Raw genomic sequence first — 16,806 nt, 5'->3', positions numbered from 1 at the left:
ACCACTGAATGAAATATCTTCCTGCATAGTGAGTTTGGGTTGAATGTTGTTGGAGGAGAGGAAGGGAGCCAAAAATAGTGAAACTATGAATTATTACTGGAGATGAACAGATACTACTGATTTGAATCCCAGGATTTGCCATCTTATAATTTTTAAATATGATTTTTTTTTAGCTGACTTTTGGAGGGGTTCAGCCTTCATACATAAAATAGACAAACACACACAAATGTAAAAAATGGGAGTAAGCGATTCAGCCTTCCAGCCTGCTGTGCCATTTAGTATGACCATGGCTGATCATCCAAATTCAGTTCCAGGTTCCTGCTTTCTCCCCATTTCCCTTGATACAGGTCCTTCGACCCAGTGAGTCCATGCCGACCACAGTGCCCACCCAACTGGTCCCAGTTTCATGCGTTCGGCCCATATCCCTCTAAGCACTGCCCCTCCATATACCTATACGAGTGCTTCTTAAATGATACTATTGTACCTGTCTCAACCACTTCCTCTGGCAGCTCGTTTCATGTACTCACCACCTTCTGCGTGGAAAAAGTTGCCCCTCAGGTCCCTTTTAAATCTTTCCCCTCTCACATCTGTTTAGGTTTCAGAACTATATCTAACTCCTTGAATATATTTAATGATTTGGCCTCTACTGCCACTGTGGTCAAGAATTCCACCAATTCACCACTCTTTGGATGAATATCGGAAATGGTTTATTCTATTTCTTTAGACTGTGACCTCTGTTTCTGGACTTTCGCACCATATGAACATCTTTCATACTTCTCGTTTATCCAGTCCTGTCAGGCTTTTACAAATTTCAATAAGATTGCCTCTTATTCATCTAAACTATTGGAAATACAAGCCCAACTTTCCCAATCTCTGTCCATATTTCAGTCCTGCTGTCCCCAGAATCAATCCAGTGAACCTTTGCTGCACCTCCTCCATAGCAAGAGCATTATTCCTCAGATATGGAGATCAAGATTGCACACACAACTTTTGTACAGTTGCAATCTGCTGTACTCAAATCTTCTCAACATACGTCTTAACTTCCTGCTGCACATCCCTGCTTACATCAAGTGGTGAACAGGTATCATTTCACTCCCTTTTTAATGAAGCAGTTCAGTTAATTCTTTCCAAATGATTGATTTTATTTTTGTTTTTTTCCTCTGCAGGAGGGTGGTATGCAAGATTTTATCCTTCATGTGCAATTCAGGGGTGCAATTGTGCAGGGGTGCAATTCAGGTGTATCTGATTCAACTGACTCTTTGTGAAATCTTGTTCATACATAGAGCCAAGTAGACAACTCAAAGCAACAGTGTGAAACAAAGCATATTACAAAAGCTCTGATACAGCCAAGTGCTTTTAAAATACAAATGTGTTTTGTATAAAGTTTCAGCAATACTAATTATGTTCATTTGTTACAAAGTTTTGAATAATTTATTAATGGTGTTACATTTTTTATTCCTAAAAATTATTTGGAGAATTCAGAAATACACTGACAATACCTATTGTTGTACACTTAGTAGTATATTTTATATTTAAGGTCCTTTTACAGCAGTGGAAGACATAGTCTTTAGATTTATTAATCTTGTAGAACATGGAACAGGTCCTTCGGCCCACAGTGTTGTGCTGAACTAATTAAGCTAATGACATCTAATCCCTTCTGGCTACATGCAGTCCATATCCCTTCATTTTCTGTATATTCATGTGCCTATCTAAGGGCCTCTTAAATGCCTCAACATCGGTCTCCCCCACCACCCCTTCCAGGCACCTACCACTTTGTGTGTGTGTGTGTGTGTGTGTGTGTGTGTGTGTGTGTGTGTATATATATATAAAAAAAACTTGTCCTGCTTATCTCCTTTGAAATGCATGCCTTCCAATATTAGACATTTAGACTCTGGGACAAATATACCAACTGTCTGCTCTATCTCATAATCTTATAAACTTTTATCAAGTCTCCCCTCAGCCTCCAGAGAAAACAACCCAAGTTTGTCCAACTTCTTCTCAAAACACGTGCCCTCTAATCCAGGCAGCATCCTGGAAAATCTCTTTGGCATCGTCTCCGAAGCTTTCGCATCCCTCCTTTAATGGGGCGGCCAGAATTGAATGCAATACTCCGGATGCAGCCAAAGCAGAGTTTTATAAAGCTGCAACATAACTTTCTGACTCTTGAACTTGATGCCTCAACTAATAAAGGCAAGCATGCCATACACCAACTTTACTGCCCTATCAACTTTCAGGGAGCAACTTTCAGGGAGCTAAGGACTTGGACCCCAAGATCCCTCTGTACATCAGCACTGTTAAGTGTCCTTCCATTCACTGTTTACTGTCCTTTTACATTTGATATCCCAATGTGCAACACCTCACACTAGGCCCAATTAAACTGTATTTGCCATTTCTCCACCCATCTCTGCAACTGATCTGTATCCCGCTGTATCCTTTCGCAATCACCACACAGCACCAATCTTTATTGTCTGCAAACTTATTAACCCACCCATTCACGTTTTCATCCAAGTCAGATATATATATTACAAACAGCAGAGGACCTGCGGAACACCATGAGTCATGGGCCTCCAGCCAGAACATTACCACAACCATCAAACACTATTGGTATTGGTGTTGGTTTATTATTGTCACTTGTACCAAGGTACAGTGGAAAAACTTGTCTTGCATACTGATTGTACAGGTCACTTCATTACACTGTGCAGTTACATTGGGTTAGTACAGAGTGCATTGATGTAGTACAGGTAAAAACAGTAACAGTACAGAGTAAAGTGTCACAGCTACAGAGAAAGTGCAGTGCAGTAAGGTGCAAGGTCACAACAAGGTAGATCGTGAGGTCAGAGTCCATCTCATCATATAAGGGAACCATTCAATAGTCTTATCACAGTGGGGTAGAAGCCGTCCTTAAGTCTGGTGGTATGTGCCCTCAGGCTCCTGTACCTTCTAACTGATGGAAGAGGAGAGAAGAGAGAATGACCCGGGTGGGTGGGGTCTTTGATTATGCTGGCTGCTTCACCAAGACAGCGAGAGGTAAAGACAAGAGTCCAAGGAGTGGAGGCTGGTGTCCGTGATGCGCTGGGCTGTGTCCACAACTCTCTGCAGTTTCTTGCAATCCTGGGCAGAGCAGTTGCCATACCAAGCCGCGATGCATCCAGATAGGATGCTTTCTATGGTGCATTGATAAAAGTTGGTTAGAGTCAAAGGGGACAAACCAAATTTCTTTCGCCTCCTGAGGAAGTAGAGGCGCTGGTGAGCTTTCTTGGCCGTGGCATCTATGTGATTTGACTAGGACAGGCTGTTGGTGATGTTCACTCCCAGGAACTTGAAGCTCTCAACCCTCTCAACCTCAGCACTGTTGATGTAGATAGGTGCATGTACATCGCCCCCTTTCCTGAAGTCAATGACCAGCTCTTTTGTTGACATTGAGGGAGAGGTTGTTGTCATGACACCATTCCACTAAGCTCTCTATCTCCTTCCTGTACTCCGACTCATCGCTGTTTGAGATACGGCCTACAACGGTGGTATCATCTGCAAACTTGTAGATGGAGTTAGAGCAGAATCTGGCCACGCAGTCATGAGTGTATAGGGAGTAGAGTAGAGGGCTGAGGACACAGCATTGTGGGCACCAGTGTTGAGAGTAATCGTGCTAGAGGTATTGCTGCCTATCCTCACTGATTGCGGTCTGTTTGTTAGAAAGTCAAGGATCCAGTTACAGGTGTTGAGTCCTAGGTCTCGGAGTTTGGTGACAAGTTTGCTTGGGTTATTGTATTGAAGGCAATAATCAATAGTCTAACGTAGGTGTCTTTACTGTCCAGATGCTCCAGAGCTGAGTGTAGGGCCAGGGAGATGGCATCTGCTGTAGACCTGTTTCGGCGTTAGGCGAATTGCAGTGGGTCAAGATTATCTAGGAGGCTGGAGTTGATGTGTGCCATGACCAACCTCTCAAAGCACTTCATGATGGTGGATGTCTGAGCCACTGGTCGGCACTCATTGAGGCATTTTACCTTGCTTTTCTTTGGTACCGGGATGATAGTGGTTTTCTTAAAACAGGTGGGAACCTGAGATTGAAGCAGGGAGAGGTTAAATATGTCTGCAAATACTTCTGCCAGCTGATCAGCACAAGATCTGAGCACACGGCCAGAGACACCATCTGGGCCAGGTGCTTTCCTCGTTTTCACTCTCCGGAAGACTGATCTTATGTCCTCAGCGGTAATCACAGGTTCAGTTGCATTGGAGGCTGTCAGGGTTGGTGGTGACAATCCACTTCCCTTCTGATCAAAACATGCATAGAATGCATTAAGCTCATCAGGAAGGGATGCGCTGTTGTTAACTATGCAGCCCGTCTTTGTCTTGTAGCCTGTTATGGCATGTAAGCCCTGCCATAGCTGACAGCTGATCTGGGAGTCTACTTTGAGTTGGTATTGCCTCTTGGCATCCCTGATAGCTTTCCAAAGGTCGTATCTCGATCTCTTGTACAGATCAGGATCACCAGATTTGTGTGCAGCAGTCCTTGACTTCAGTAGGGAGTGGATCTCCCAGTTCATCCATGGTTTCTGGTTTGGGAACACCCATATTGTTCTCTTTGGTCCTCAACACACTTGCTGATAAAGTCTGTGATGGTGGTGACATACGCATCAAGGCTGGCAGCTGAGTCTTTGAACATGCACCAGTCCACTGTCTCAAAGCAGTCACTACCCTCCATGCACACAAGTGCCTCTACTTTCTCAGGAGGCTAAAGAAATTTGGCGTGTCCCCTTTGACCCTCATCAACTTTTATAGATGCACCATGGAAAGCATCCTATCCAGATGCTCTGCCTGAGACCACAAGAAACTGCAGAGAGTTGTGGATCCAGCTCAGCACATCATGGAAACCAGCCTCCCCTCTATGGACTCTATCTATACTTCTCACTACCTCGGTAAAGCAGCGAACATAATCAAAGGCTTAACCGACCCTGGATATTCTCTCTCCTGCCCCGTCCCATCAGGCAGACAATACAAAAGCCTGAAAGCACATACCACCAGGCTCAAGGACAGCTTCTATCCCGCTGTTATAAGTCTATTGAATGGTTCCCTAGTACAATAAGAATGGACTCTTGATCTCACAGTCTACCTAGTTTTTGCCTTGCACCTCATTGTCTGCCTGCACTGCACTTTCCCTGTAACTGTAACACTTTATTCTGCATTCTGTTATTGGTTTTCCATGTACTACCTTAATTTACTGATGTGATGAAATGATCTGTATGGTTAGCATGCAAAACAAAGTTTTTCACTGTACCTTGGTACATGTGAGAATAATAAAACAATTTACCAATTTACCCTCTGACTTCTATAGAGTCATAGAGCAAGCACTACAGTGCAGAAACAGGCCCTTCGGCCCATTTAGTCCATGCAGGCCTGGTTTTCTGATTTGTCCTATCTACCTGCACCCAGACCATATCCCTCCATACCTCTCTCATCCATGCACCTATCCAAACTTCTCTTAAATATTGCAATTGAACCCGCATCCACCACTTCCGCTGGCAGCTCATTCCACACTCTCACCATCCTCTGAGTGAGGTTGTTCCCCCTCAGATTCCCCTTAAATACTTCACCTTTCACCCTAAACCTATGACCTCTAGTTCTAGTCTCACCCAACCTGAGGGGAAAAAGCCTGCATATTCACCCTATCGATACCCCTCATAATTTTGTATACCTCCATAAGATCTCCCCTCATTCTCCTGCGCTCTGGGAAATAAAGTCCTAACCTATTCAACCTATCCCTGTAACTCAGGTCCTCAAGTCCTGCCAACATCTGTGTAAATTTTCTCTGCACTCTTTCAAGCTTATTGATATCTTTTCTGTCGGTAGGTGACCAGAACTGTACACAATACTCTAAACTTGGCCTCACCAATGTCTTGTACAACTTCAACATAACATCCCAACTCCTGTACTCAATGCCCTGACTTATGAAGGCCAATGTGTCAAAAACTCTTTTTACGACCCTATCTACCTGCGATGCCACTTTCAAGAAATTATGGATCTGTATTCCCAGGTCCCTTTGTTCTGCTGCACACCTCGGTGCCCTACCATTCACTGTGCATTTCTTACCCTGGTTTGTCCTCCCAAAGTGCATCACCTCACAGTTATCTACATTAAATTGCATCAGCCATTTTTCCAGCTGGTCCTGATCACTTTGCAAGCTTTGACAGCCTTCTTCGCTGTCCACTTCACCCCCAGTCTTGGTGTCATCTGCAAATTTGCTGACTCAGTTTACCACATTATCACCTAAATCATTAATATAGATGATAAACAACAATGGACCCGGCACCGATCCCTGAACTTATCCCCTCTCACCCCAAATGCATACCCTCCAGTATTAAACCCTGGGAAAAAGACACCAGCTGTCTACTTATGCCTCTCATAATCTTAGAAACTTCTATCAGGTCTCCCCTCAGCCTCTGCTGCTCCAGAGAAAACAACCCAAGTCCATGAAACCTCTCGTCACAGTACATGCCCTCCAATCCAGGCAGCATCCTGGTAAGCCTCCTCTACACCCTCTTCCAAAGCCTCCACATTCCTCTCGTAATGGGGCAACCAGAATTGAATGCAATACTCTAGATGTAGCAAAACCAGAGTCCTACAAAGCCGCAACATAACTTCTTGACTCCTGAATTCAGTGCCTCAATTAATAAAGGCAACCATGCCATATGCCCTCCCCACCAACCCATGCAGCCACCCCCAAGGAGCCATGGACTTGGACCCCAAGATCCCTCTGTACATCAAAGCTGTTAAGGGTCTTGCCATTAACTGTGTACTGTCCCTTTACATTTGATCTTCCAAATTACAACACCTGACACTTGGCCGGATTAAACTCCACCTGCCATTCTGTCTATATCTGCCACTGATCTATATCCCACTGTACCCTTTGGCAATCTTCTGTGCATTCCACAACACTACCAATCTTTGTGTCGTTTGCAAACTTACAAACCCACCCATCCACATTTTCATCCAAATCATTTATATATCCACAAACTTCATCCTCCTTCATCCTTAATATTTTGTTATTGACATTTTTGCTTAAGGAAATGGCTCCTTCCTGTTCATCCTATGTATCTGGGCATCTTGTAATTTTATATACAACAGTTAACTCTCCTCTCAGCTTCTTCTGGTTGATGGGAAAAATCCCAGCCTAGCCAATCTCTCCTCTTAAATAAAATTTACCAGGCTCAGCAATATTCCCAAATTTTCTTTACACTCTTTAGTGCTATTACATCCTTCCTGTAATGTAGTGATCAGATTGGTATGCGTTATCCCAGCCACTGTCTAGTGATCTTTTTGTTAAAATAAGGCATGACGACCTGGTGTGGAGTTTTGAGTCATTTGGGTTCTGCAAGATTTGTCACCAAGTTGAGATATGCCTTTTGGTAATGTGCCCAAGAAAACTTGCCCTTTTTGTTTTGTTCAATCTTATCTTGGCACTTGAAATTGCAGACACCTCAGGGTTTTATTGTCTCATTTAGAGAACAACATTTCTGATGCTACATTACGTACACTACGTACGTGAAGAGCAGAAGGATGGCTAGGGTAAAGGTAGGTCCGATTAAAGACAAAGGTGGGAGGATGTGCCTGGAAGCTGTGGAAGAGGGTGAGGTTCTCAATGAATACTTCTCTTCAGTATTCACCAAGGAGAGGGGTCTTGATGATGCTGAGGACAGTGTTGGTGAGGGTAATGTTCTAGAGTATGTAGATATTAAGAGAGAAGATGTGTTGGAGTTGTTAGAAAATATTAGGACAGATAAGTCCCCGGGGCCTGATGGAATATTCCCCAGGCTGCTTCGTGAGGCGAGGGAGGAAATTGCTGAACCATTGGTTAGGATCTTTGAGTCCTCGTCCACAGGGATGGTACCGGAGGATTGGAGGGTGGCAAATGTTGTCCCCTTATTCAAGAAAGGTAGTAGGGATAGTCCAGGGAATTACAGGCCAGTGAGCCTTACGTCTGTGGTGGGTAAGCTGTAGAAAGGATTCTAAGAGATAGGATCTATGAGCATTTAGAGAATCATGGACTGATTAGGGACAGCCAGCATGGCTTTGTGAAGGGAAGATCTTGCCTCACAAGCCTGATAGGGTTCTTTGAGGAGGTGACCAGGAAGATTGATGAGGGTAGTGCAGTGGATGTGGTCTACATGGATTTTAGTCAGGTGTTCGACAAGGTTCCGCATGGTAGAGGCCAAGGGATCCAGGGAGGCTTGGCCGTGTGGATTCAGAATTGGCTTGCCTGTAGAAAGCAGAGAGTTGTGGTGGAGGGAGTGCATTCGGATTGGAGGGCTGTGACGAGTGGTGTCCCACAGGGATTGGTTCTGGGACCTCTACTTTTTGTGATATTTATTAAGGACTTAGATGAGGGGGTGGAAGGCTGGGTTAGCAAGTTTGCAGATGATAGAAAGATTGGTGGTGGTGTGGATAGTGTGGAGGGCTGTAGAAGCTTGCAGAGGGATATTGATAGGATGCAGAGCTGGGCTGACAAGTGGCAGATGGAGTTCAATCCAGAGAAGTGTGAGGTCGTACACTTTGGAAGGACAAACTCCAAGGCGGAGTACAAGGTAAATGGCAGGATTCTGGGCCGTGTGGAGGAGCAGAGGGATCTGGGGGTTCATATCCACAGATCACTGAAAGTCGCCTCACAGGTAGGTAGGGTAGTTAAGAAAGCTTATGGGATGTTAGCTTTCACAAATCGGGGGATTGAGTTTAAGAGCCGCGAAGTGATGATGCAGCTTTACAAAACTCTAGTTAGGCCACACTTGGGAGTACTGTTTCCAGTTCTGGTCGCCTCATTATAGGAAGGATGTGGAGGCGTTGGAAAGGGTGCAGAGGAGATTTACCAGGATGCTGCCTGGATTAGAGACTATGGATTATGAGGAGAGACAAAAGGAGCTAGGGCTGTTCTCATTGGAGAGGAGGAGGATGAGGGGAAACATGATAGAGGTATACAAGATATTGAGAGGAATAGATAGAGTAGACAGCCAGCGCCTCTTTCCCAGGGCACCAATGCTCAAAACAAGAGGACATGGCTTTAAGGTATTGGATGGAAAGTTCAAGGGAGATGTCAGAGGGAGGTTTTTCACCCAGAGAGTGGTTGGTGCATGGAATGCACTGCCTGGGGTGGTGGTGGAGGCTGATACGTTGGACAAGTTCAAGAGATTGTTAGATAAGCATATGGAGGAATTTAAGATAGAGGGATATGTGGGAGGAAGGGGTTAGATAGTCTTAGGTGTGGTTTGAAGGGTGGTACAACATGGTGGGCCAAAGGGCCTGTCTTGTTCTATGGTTCTATGGTACTCTCCATTTTGTGCTGGAATATTTGCCTTCATCCATGTGCCCAAGATCAAGATTGGGTTCTGTCTTTGAATTGCTAGTGCAAAGGCCCTCTCGCTTGGAATTTAGCATGGTATTACTTGACTTCACATTTGTATAACTGTGCAGAACAATGAAAATCTGCCATGTCACTTTGTATTTTCCCTTTAGCTGTCCCTTCTGGCTTTTACTCTACAATGCCACCACACCTATCAGTAATTTAATCCTGATTTTTTCCAAAGCAATGCATTTTGGAAGGCCAATTAAGTGTCGGACATACACAATGAATGATGAGGCCCAAGGGAGTACTGAGGAACAGAGGTACCTTGGGGTAGAAGTCCACAGATCTCTGTAGGTGGCAGTATAGGTGAACAGGGTGATAAAGAAGGCATGGGAAATGCTGGCCTTTATTTGTTGGGACATGGAATCTAAGAGCAAAGAATTTATGGTACAACTTTATAAATCATTGGTGAGTCCACATCTGGAATATTGTGTAGGTTTGGTTGCCACCATATAATAAAAAAAATGTGATTGCTCTGGAGAAAGTACAAAGAAAATTCACCAGGATGTTGCCAGGGAAGGTCTGCCTCGGTTATGAAGAGGGACTGGATGAGCTGAGTTTGTTTTCCTTGGAGTGGACAAGGCTGACGGGAGACCTGATAGTGGTGTACAAAATTATGAGGGGCATGGAAAGGGTAGACAATAAACATTTCCCCATAGCAGCGTTACCTGTAACCAGAGGGCATGAATTTAGGGTAAGAGGTTTAGAGGGGATATAAGGAAAGAATTTTCTCACCCAGTGACTGATTGGAGTTTACTGAGAGTACGGTGGTGGAGGCTGAGACTTCTACAAACATTTATATTGAGACAAGCACTTGGATCACCAAAGCATAGTAGGCCACTGACCAAGTCTTGTTAAATGGGATTAGTATAATGGGTACTTGATGGTCAACATGGACAGGGTGGGCTGAAGGGCCTGCTCTGACAAATAATAATAACAAGCTAAATTTTGACGAGCTAAATAATAAAAAATTGTCAGTGTTCTTATGGACGTTGTTCTTGATTCCCATTGCTGTCTGTGAGGAGTTTGTACATTCTCCTGTGTCCGTGTGGGTTTCCTCCAGGTGCTCTGGTTTCCTCCCACATTCCAAAGACGTACGGGTAGGTTAATTTGGGTTTAAAATGGGCAGCGTGAACTTGTTGGGCCGGAAGGGCCTGTTACCATGCTGTAAATAAAATTTAAATTTTAAGAAATTTAATCATTCAGTGCACAATGCATAGAACGTGACTGGGCACCAACAAACTAACAGGATCATTACTTTTCAAACTTGGCACTTGTGTGATAAAGTTTAGAATTAATGTAGCTATTAATATCTATTTGCTGTCACAGAGTTGTCCATCATGATGATTGCCTAGATAAGACATTGTACCCATGTGTGATCAAAAAGCCCTGGATGTGGACTCGCAAGTGCTCTGTTTGCAAGTTATTTATAGTCAGGTGGGTTGTATGCTGTTAAAGACAACATAGTTTATTTTTCACAAAATTGTACTTGGTAGATGAAAAGGAATACCATTGCTGATCATGAATCAACTTATTCTTTTGCCAAGTATGTATTCAGAATTTTCAAACTGAACCATGGAGAAAGCCTATTTACATTTTTTTTATCCCAATGCAATGCACACACTGTCCCTTTGAAGGACACGCTTCACTGAAGCCAGGAGAATTCAAGGTATATTTAGCAAAGTTGAGGGTGGTTTGATAGGATAGCAAAATGCATACAAGTCAAAAGCATGCACTTTTCTGACACTGCTTGGTCTGAGGAGGTGGGCAGAGTTTTTTGGCGAAAGATGTGCAGTGGATGGCTATTTATTCAGTGAGTGAATTCTGAAATGAGGTTTTCACAGGGGCTACCCAAAATATTTGTTCCATGTTTTAGAAATTGAGCACGCCATGTTTGAATCATTAAAATCAGTAACTTTAACTCAATTTAACTGTATTTTTAACTAAGTGCAGTTTTCAAGGTCAAACAGCATATTTTTCCAGTGATGAATACAGCACAATACAGGCCCTTCAGCCCACCATGTTGTGCCGACCTTCTAACCACACCTAAGACTATCTAACCCCTTCCTCCCACATATCCCTCTATTTTAAATTCCTCCATGTGCTTATCTAACAATCTCTTGAACTTGACCAACGTATCAGCCTCCACCACCATCCCAGGCAGCGCATTCCATGCACCAACCACTCTCTGGGTGAAAAACCTACTTCTAACATCTCCCTTGAACTTCCCACCCAATACCTTAAAGCTATGCCCTCTAGTATTGAGAGCAGTTAATCTTAATCCGAGAGCAGTTCTTTTCTGCTTCAAATTGTTTAGATGCCACAATTTGATTGTCAAATTACTTTGAACCTTTTGCAAATGTATAATCGTGCTAAATGAACCCATTCCATTTGGATTTGCAAAATTCATTTGAAAGAGGCTATTGCGTGGTTGAATTTTATTTTAGTAGCAAATCATCTAGCTGGCTCAGGCATTAAAATAGTTTTTAGCTGTGATACTCAGTTAACCCATGTCAATCTACAAGCTAACCTTTCTTTACCTCATGGAAAAACATCTAAGAACACATGACTTGCAGTTAATCAACCTTGAAGTAGTTTAAGACAGGTTTCAAAAACTGCCTTATGACAACCGAATTATCAGCAGCATGGAAATATTTGAACAGCATGTAAAGTACTGATCCAAACTCAGGAATACAGTTGTGATGCCATATTGCTTGTTGTATTTTAATTGTGAAATGGAAATGTAACTTGCAGTAATATCTTACACTTCAATTGTAATGCAACAAGTTAGCAAACTGCTCAATATGGCAGAGCTGAACAGGAAATTCTTGATCCAAGAACATCAGAGAAAATGTCGGTTGTGAAAGTATAAAAGTCAATCTTTAATTGGAATAGAAGTGATCTCCCAGTTGTAGGAATATGAAAACTTTTGTTTGAGCATAATTTCTAAAAATTATTTTACTGTTTCTTTTGTTCCAGGTGGGTGACCAACAATGATAGTTTTGCCCCTGAGGATCCATGTTTCTTCTGTGACACTTGTTTCAGGATGCTTCACTATGACACTGATGGGAATAAATTGGGAGAATTTCTTGCATATCCCTATGTTGATCCTGGAATATTTAATTAAAAAGTTGTCTGAGTGTCTACTTTCTGGGGGATAATGAAGTCATTTTATCTGACTGGTGAAAAGCTTTGACTATGCCAAAGTTTCAACAAAGTGTAAACAGTGTAAAGTGAAGAAATAGAACACTCATAACAACCTACAGGATTGGCAAAGCAGCTTAAATGCCCATAGTTTTAAATTCTAACAAATCCTTGTTCATGTAGTAGACTGGAAAGCTTTAAACTGATGATTGATTTTGAAGTATTAATGGCAGGAATACACCATTTCACCCAGACAATTTAATTTTACAAAGTTATTTGCTGGGGGAACTGGATTATACAGTGGGCTAGAAACAGATATTTAGCTTCTGATACCAGCTTCAAACCCAACCTGGACTGGAAGTCTGTTATTGGTGAAAGCCAAGGTGAAGTGACTTTGGGTCACAACTCTCCAGATCCTGATGAATATATTTCTGTAATCCAAAACCTCAAGCCTGGCAGCATTTACCAGGCCTGATGTGATTGAACTTCATCCTGTTACAGCTGTTTATTCCTTTGAAGTCAAGGCAGAAGGAGGTTTTTAAAAAGTAGAGTAAATGTTACCTGAGTTACCTTACTGGTTGGGTCAGCCAGCATTAAATTTTTAAAATTAAATTTTCAATTTTGTTTCTTTTACAAATTATTAAAAGACCTAGGTCTTGACTCATTTGAGGTTGCTAATGGTAGGGGCATTAAGTATTTGTTATTACCCTTTTAAAGTATTTGCAGTTTTTTTTCTCCCTTGATGGAAATTATGAAGGGAGGAAGAGGTCTTGAATTTGAATAATGAATTATAACTAGGGAACTGATTTGAACAGGCAGAATCCTTTTGAATAATGATATGCTAGTAATAAAGGAGGTGCATTGTTTCTCATGGGTTCCTGCCCTGCATGCTGGGATCCATAGATAAAATTATGTTAACTTTGATTTGTACGGTTCTTGTAGTGAGACTAATTCTCTTTACCCCATATACCAAAAGTTAAATTTTTAATTCTTGTACTCACAGATAAAGTGGTTTTCAAACTTATGTACTGGTAGCTATAACATAGGCATCAGCTCAGAGCTCTGTCTATTGGCAGAACATAATCTATGGAAGGGGACTGCAGTTTTTAAGTGGAAATGTTTTATTGACCACACTGATTTCAATACTGTAATATATTAGCAATATGCCACAGTGAATAATCAGTAAAATCGTAATTCAGAAATGGAGTACTGTTACTTTTGGTTAAGTAGTGACGTACTTGCATTGGAGACAGTACAGACAAAGGTTCAATAGGTTGACATATTAGAAAGATGAGCTGATAATGTATATCTCCCAGGTTTCCTATCACTAACACTTGATCCCATTCTTGATATTGTAGTCATCATATGAGGATGGTTGTTTCGGGGGTACAAGGATAAATGAAGATCTGAATCATCATCCACTGTTCTGCAATTGCACACAATCTGTCCTTGAATTTTCAGAACCAGTTCTTCATTGCCCATCTTTAATCATCCATTCCAGTTCCCTTCTTTACCTTGCCTCCACTTTTTGGCCTTTTTAAAGAAAGCAAACCTTTGCAGGGGCTTTGAATGTAAAAGCTCCAGTCCAGCTAATGATTTGCAAGCCACATTAGGATGGAAAGATGTGGAAACCCAAAGAATTATACAAGACATTGGGGGCCAACTAATATTGCTTTGTTAAATTTTGTCCAGCTTGGAATGCCTCTAGCAACCCTCAACTCTGGTACAAATGGCAGATTATGAACATTTTTAAGTTCAACAAGGATATAAATTCACCTTCCTATAAAAAAAGGTTTACCATAGAACAATATGGCACAATACAGGCCCTTTGGCCCACCACGTTGTGCCACCCTTCAAACCACATCTATGACTATCTAACCCCTTCCTCCTACATATCCCTCTAACTTAAATTCCTCCATATGCTTATCTAACAATCTCTTGAACTTGTCCAATGCATCAGCCTCCACCACCACCCCAGGCAGCACATTCCATGCACCAACCACTCTCTGGGTGAAAAACCTCCCTCGTAACATCACCCTTGAACTTCCCACCCAATACCTTAAAGCCACGTCCTCTTGTTTTGAACATTGGTGCCCTGGGAAAGATGCGCTAATACCACTGTACCACTTTAATACCACTATCAGCCCTAACTATGCTAAGCACATTTTAAATTACCATGTCTGATTGAGATTTAGGCTGTGCAAAGTGCACAGCAAAGAAAAATAAAATTACATAGGGGAGCAAAGGGATCATACACCACAGTAAAGCCATTTAAGTGAACTAAGCAGAGTTTCACTTCCTGAGAGGCACAATTGAAAAGGACCACCTTTAGAATTGTGCAACATTGTTGCCATAAAAAATGATAAGCATGAAAGGGGAAGAACAGGGTGATATAAAAAGGCCACCAGAACTATACAATTGAAAATCAAAGGTATCCATTGTCTTAAAGACATCAAGTCTAAATAGTGATACCACTTGTGAAGAACAAAAAGTTGAAGCCATTACTACAAGACTCATGAAATGGAAGGATATAGGCAATGTGATGAAAATACAGAACTTAGAAATATAGCATGGAAACAAGACCAATCAATAAAGTTGGTCAGCAAAGGCCAAGAATTAGTATATCTCCCAGGTTTCCTATCACTAACACTTGATCCCATTCTTGATATTTTGCTGCCACCACTCTACAACACTTCCAAAAGCTCAAATCAACTGAAGAAAAACACCCAGTCTTCCAACCAGAAATTTATAAGTGAAAAAAAACTCAATAAGGTCCTGCAGCATTTATGGAGAGAAAAGCAGAGTTAAATGTTTTTTTGGGTCAATTATCATTAAGGATCAGAGTAATACAGCACAGAAACAGGCCCTTTGGCCCAACTTGTCCATGCCAACTAAGGTGCCAAACTAAGTTGGTCCCATTTGCCCATGTTTGGCCAGTATCCCTCTAAACCTTTTCTATGCATATACTTAAAGTGCCTTTTAAATGTCTTCATTGTACTTGCCTCAATTATGTGCCCACAGGTCCCTTTTATATGTTTCTCCTCTCACCTTAAACCTATACCCTCCATCTTTTGGTTCCTTTTCCCTGGGGAAAATAAGACTGTGCATTAACCCGATACAGGCCCTTCGTTTTATACACCTCCAAAGTTATCCCTCGGTCTCCTGTACTCCAAGGAATAAAGTCCTAGCCTGCACAACCTCTCCCTATAACTTAGGCCCTCAAGTCCTGGAAATATTCTTTCGAATCTACTTTGCACTCTTTCCAGCTTAATGGCATCTTCCTTGTAACAGGGTAACCAAAACTGTACACTATACTCCAGGTGCAGCCTCAGCAACATAACATCCCAACTTTTATACTCAACGACTTGACTGATCCAAGGCCAGCATGCCAAACACCTCCTTCACCACCCTGTCCACCTGTGATGCCACTTTCAGCAAACTATGTATCTGTACTCCTCCATCCCGCAACATTCTGCAGGGTGCTTCCATTCACTGCACATGTCCTACCCTGATGTGATTTCTCAAAATGCAATACCTTGCACTTATCTGGATTGAACACTACTTGTTAATTCTTGGCCCACTTACCCAGCTGAACAAGATCTACCTGTAATTTTTGATAACCTTCACTGTCTACAATACCACCTATTTTGGTATTATTTGCATACTTATTAACCATGCCTTGTACATTCTCATCCAAATCGTTCGTATAAATAACAAAGAATCCAAGCACCGACCCATGACATACCACTAGCCACGTCTCCAGTCTGAGAAACAACCTTCCACTGTCACCGTTTCCTACCATCAAGCCAATTACGAATCCAGTTAGCTAGCTCTCCACCTTCCAGACCAGCCTACCATGTGGGACTTTGTCAAGGACCTTGCTGAAGTGCAAAGAGACAATGTCCACCACCTTGCCCTCATCTATCTTTTTTGAAGAGGTAACAAACTTTTGAGAATTTGTCAGACACTTATTTCCCATGCATAAAGCTGTGCTGACCATCCCTGATCAGACCTTGTCTATCCAAATGCTGGTAGATCCTGCCCCTTATAATCCTCTCCAGTAACTTACCTACCACTGATGTCAGACTTACCGGCCTATTATTCCTCGGCTCATCTTTGCTGCCCTTCTTAAATAACAGTAAGCCACCCTCCAGTATTCCGGAACTTCACCCGTAGCCAAAAATGCAGCAAGTATCTCTGCAAGGCCCTGGGGGGCCTTATCCACCTTAACTTGCTTTAACGTCATTCATCAGAATTAGATCAGCAACTCAAAA

General features: G+C 42.3%; 1 protein-coding gene across 2 annotated transcripts in view; it reads left to right on the top strand.

The window, feature by feature from the left end:
* The window catches only part of snapc3 (small nuclear RNA activating complex, polypeptide 3), a 50,521-nt gene extending 37,987 nt beyond the window's left edge, over positions 1-12,534 (top strand). The window contains exons 8-9 of one of the 2 annotated variants that reach the window (XM_052019237.1): positions 10,718-10,825; positions 12,368-12,534. In XM_052019237.1, coding sequence (XP_051875197.1) covers positions 10,718-10,825; positions 12,368-12,515 — 256 coding nt within the window. In that variant the 3' untranslated portion in view covers positions 12,516-12,534. The remainder of the gene's footprint in view (positions 1-10,717; positions 10,826-12,367) is intronic. The other variant, XM_052019238.1, reaches the window with a different exon arrangement.
* Positions 12,535-16,806: the final 4,272 nt, after the last annotated feature.

This window comes from Pristis pectinata, chromosome 7 (assembly GCF_009764475.1).
Source record: "Pristis pectinata isolate sPriPec2 chromosome 7, sPriPec2.1.pri, whole genome shotgun sequence".
Classification (NCBI taxonomy): Eukaryota; Metazoa; Chordata; class Chondrichthyes; order Rhinopristiformes; family Pristidae; genus Pristis; species Pristis pectinata.
Note: the sequence above shows the minus strand (reverse complement) of the source record. Positions and strands in the feature narration are given on the sequence as shown.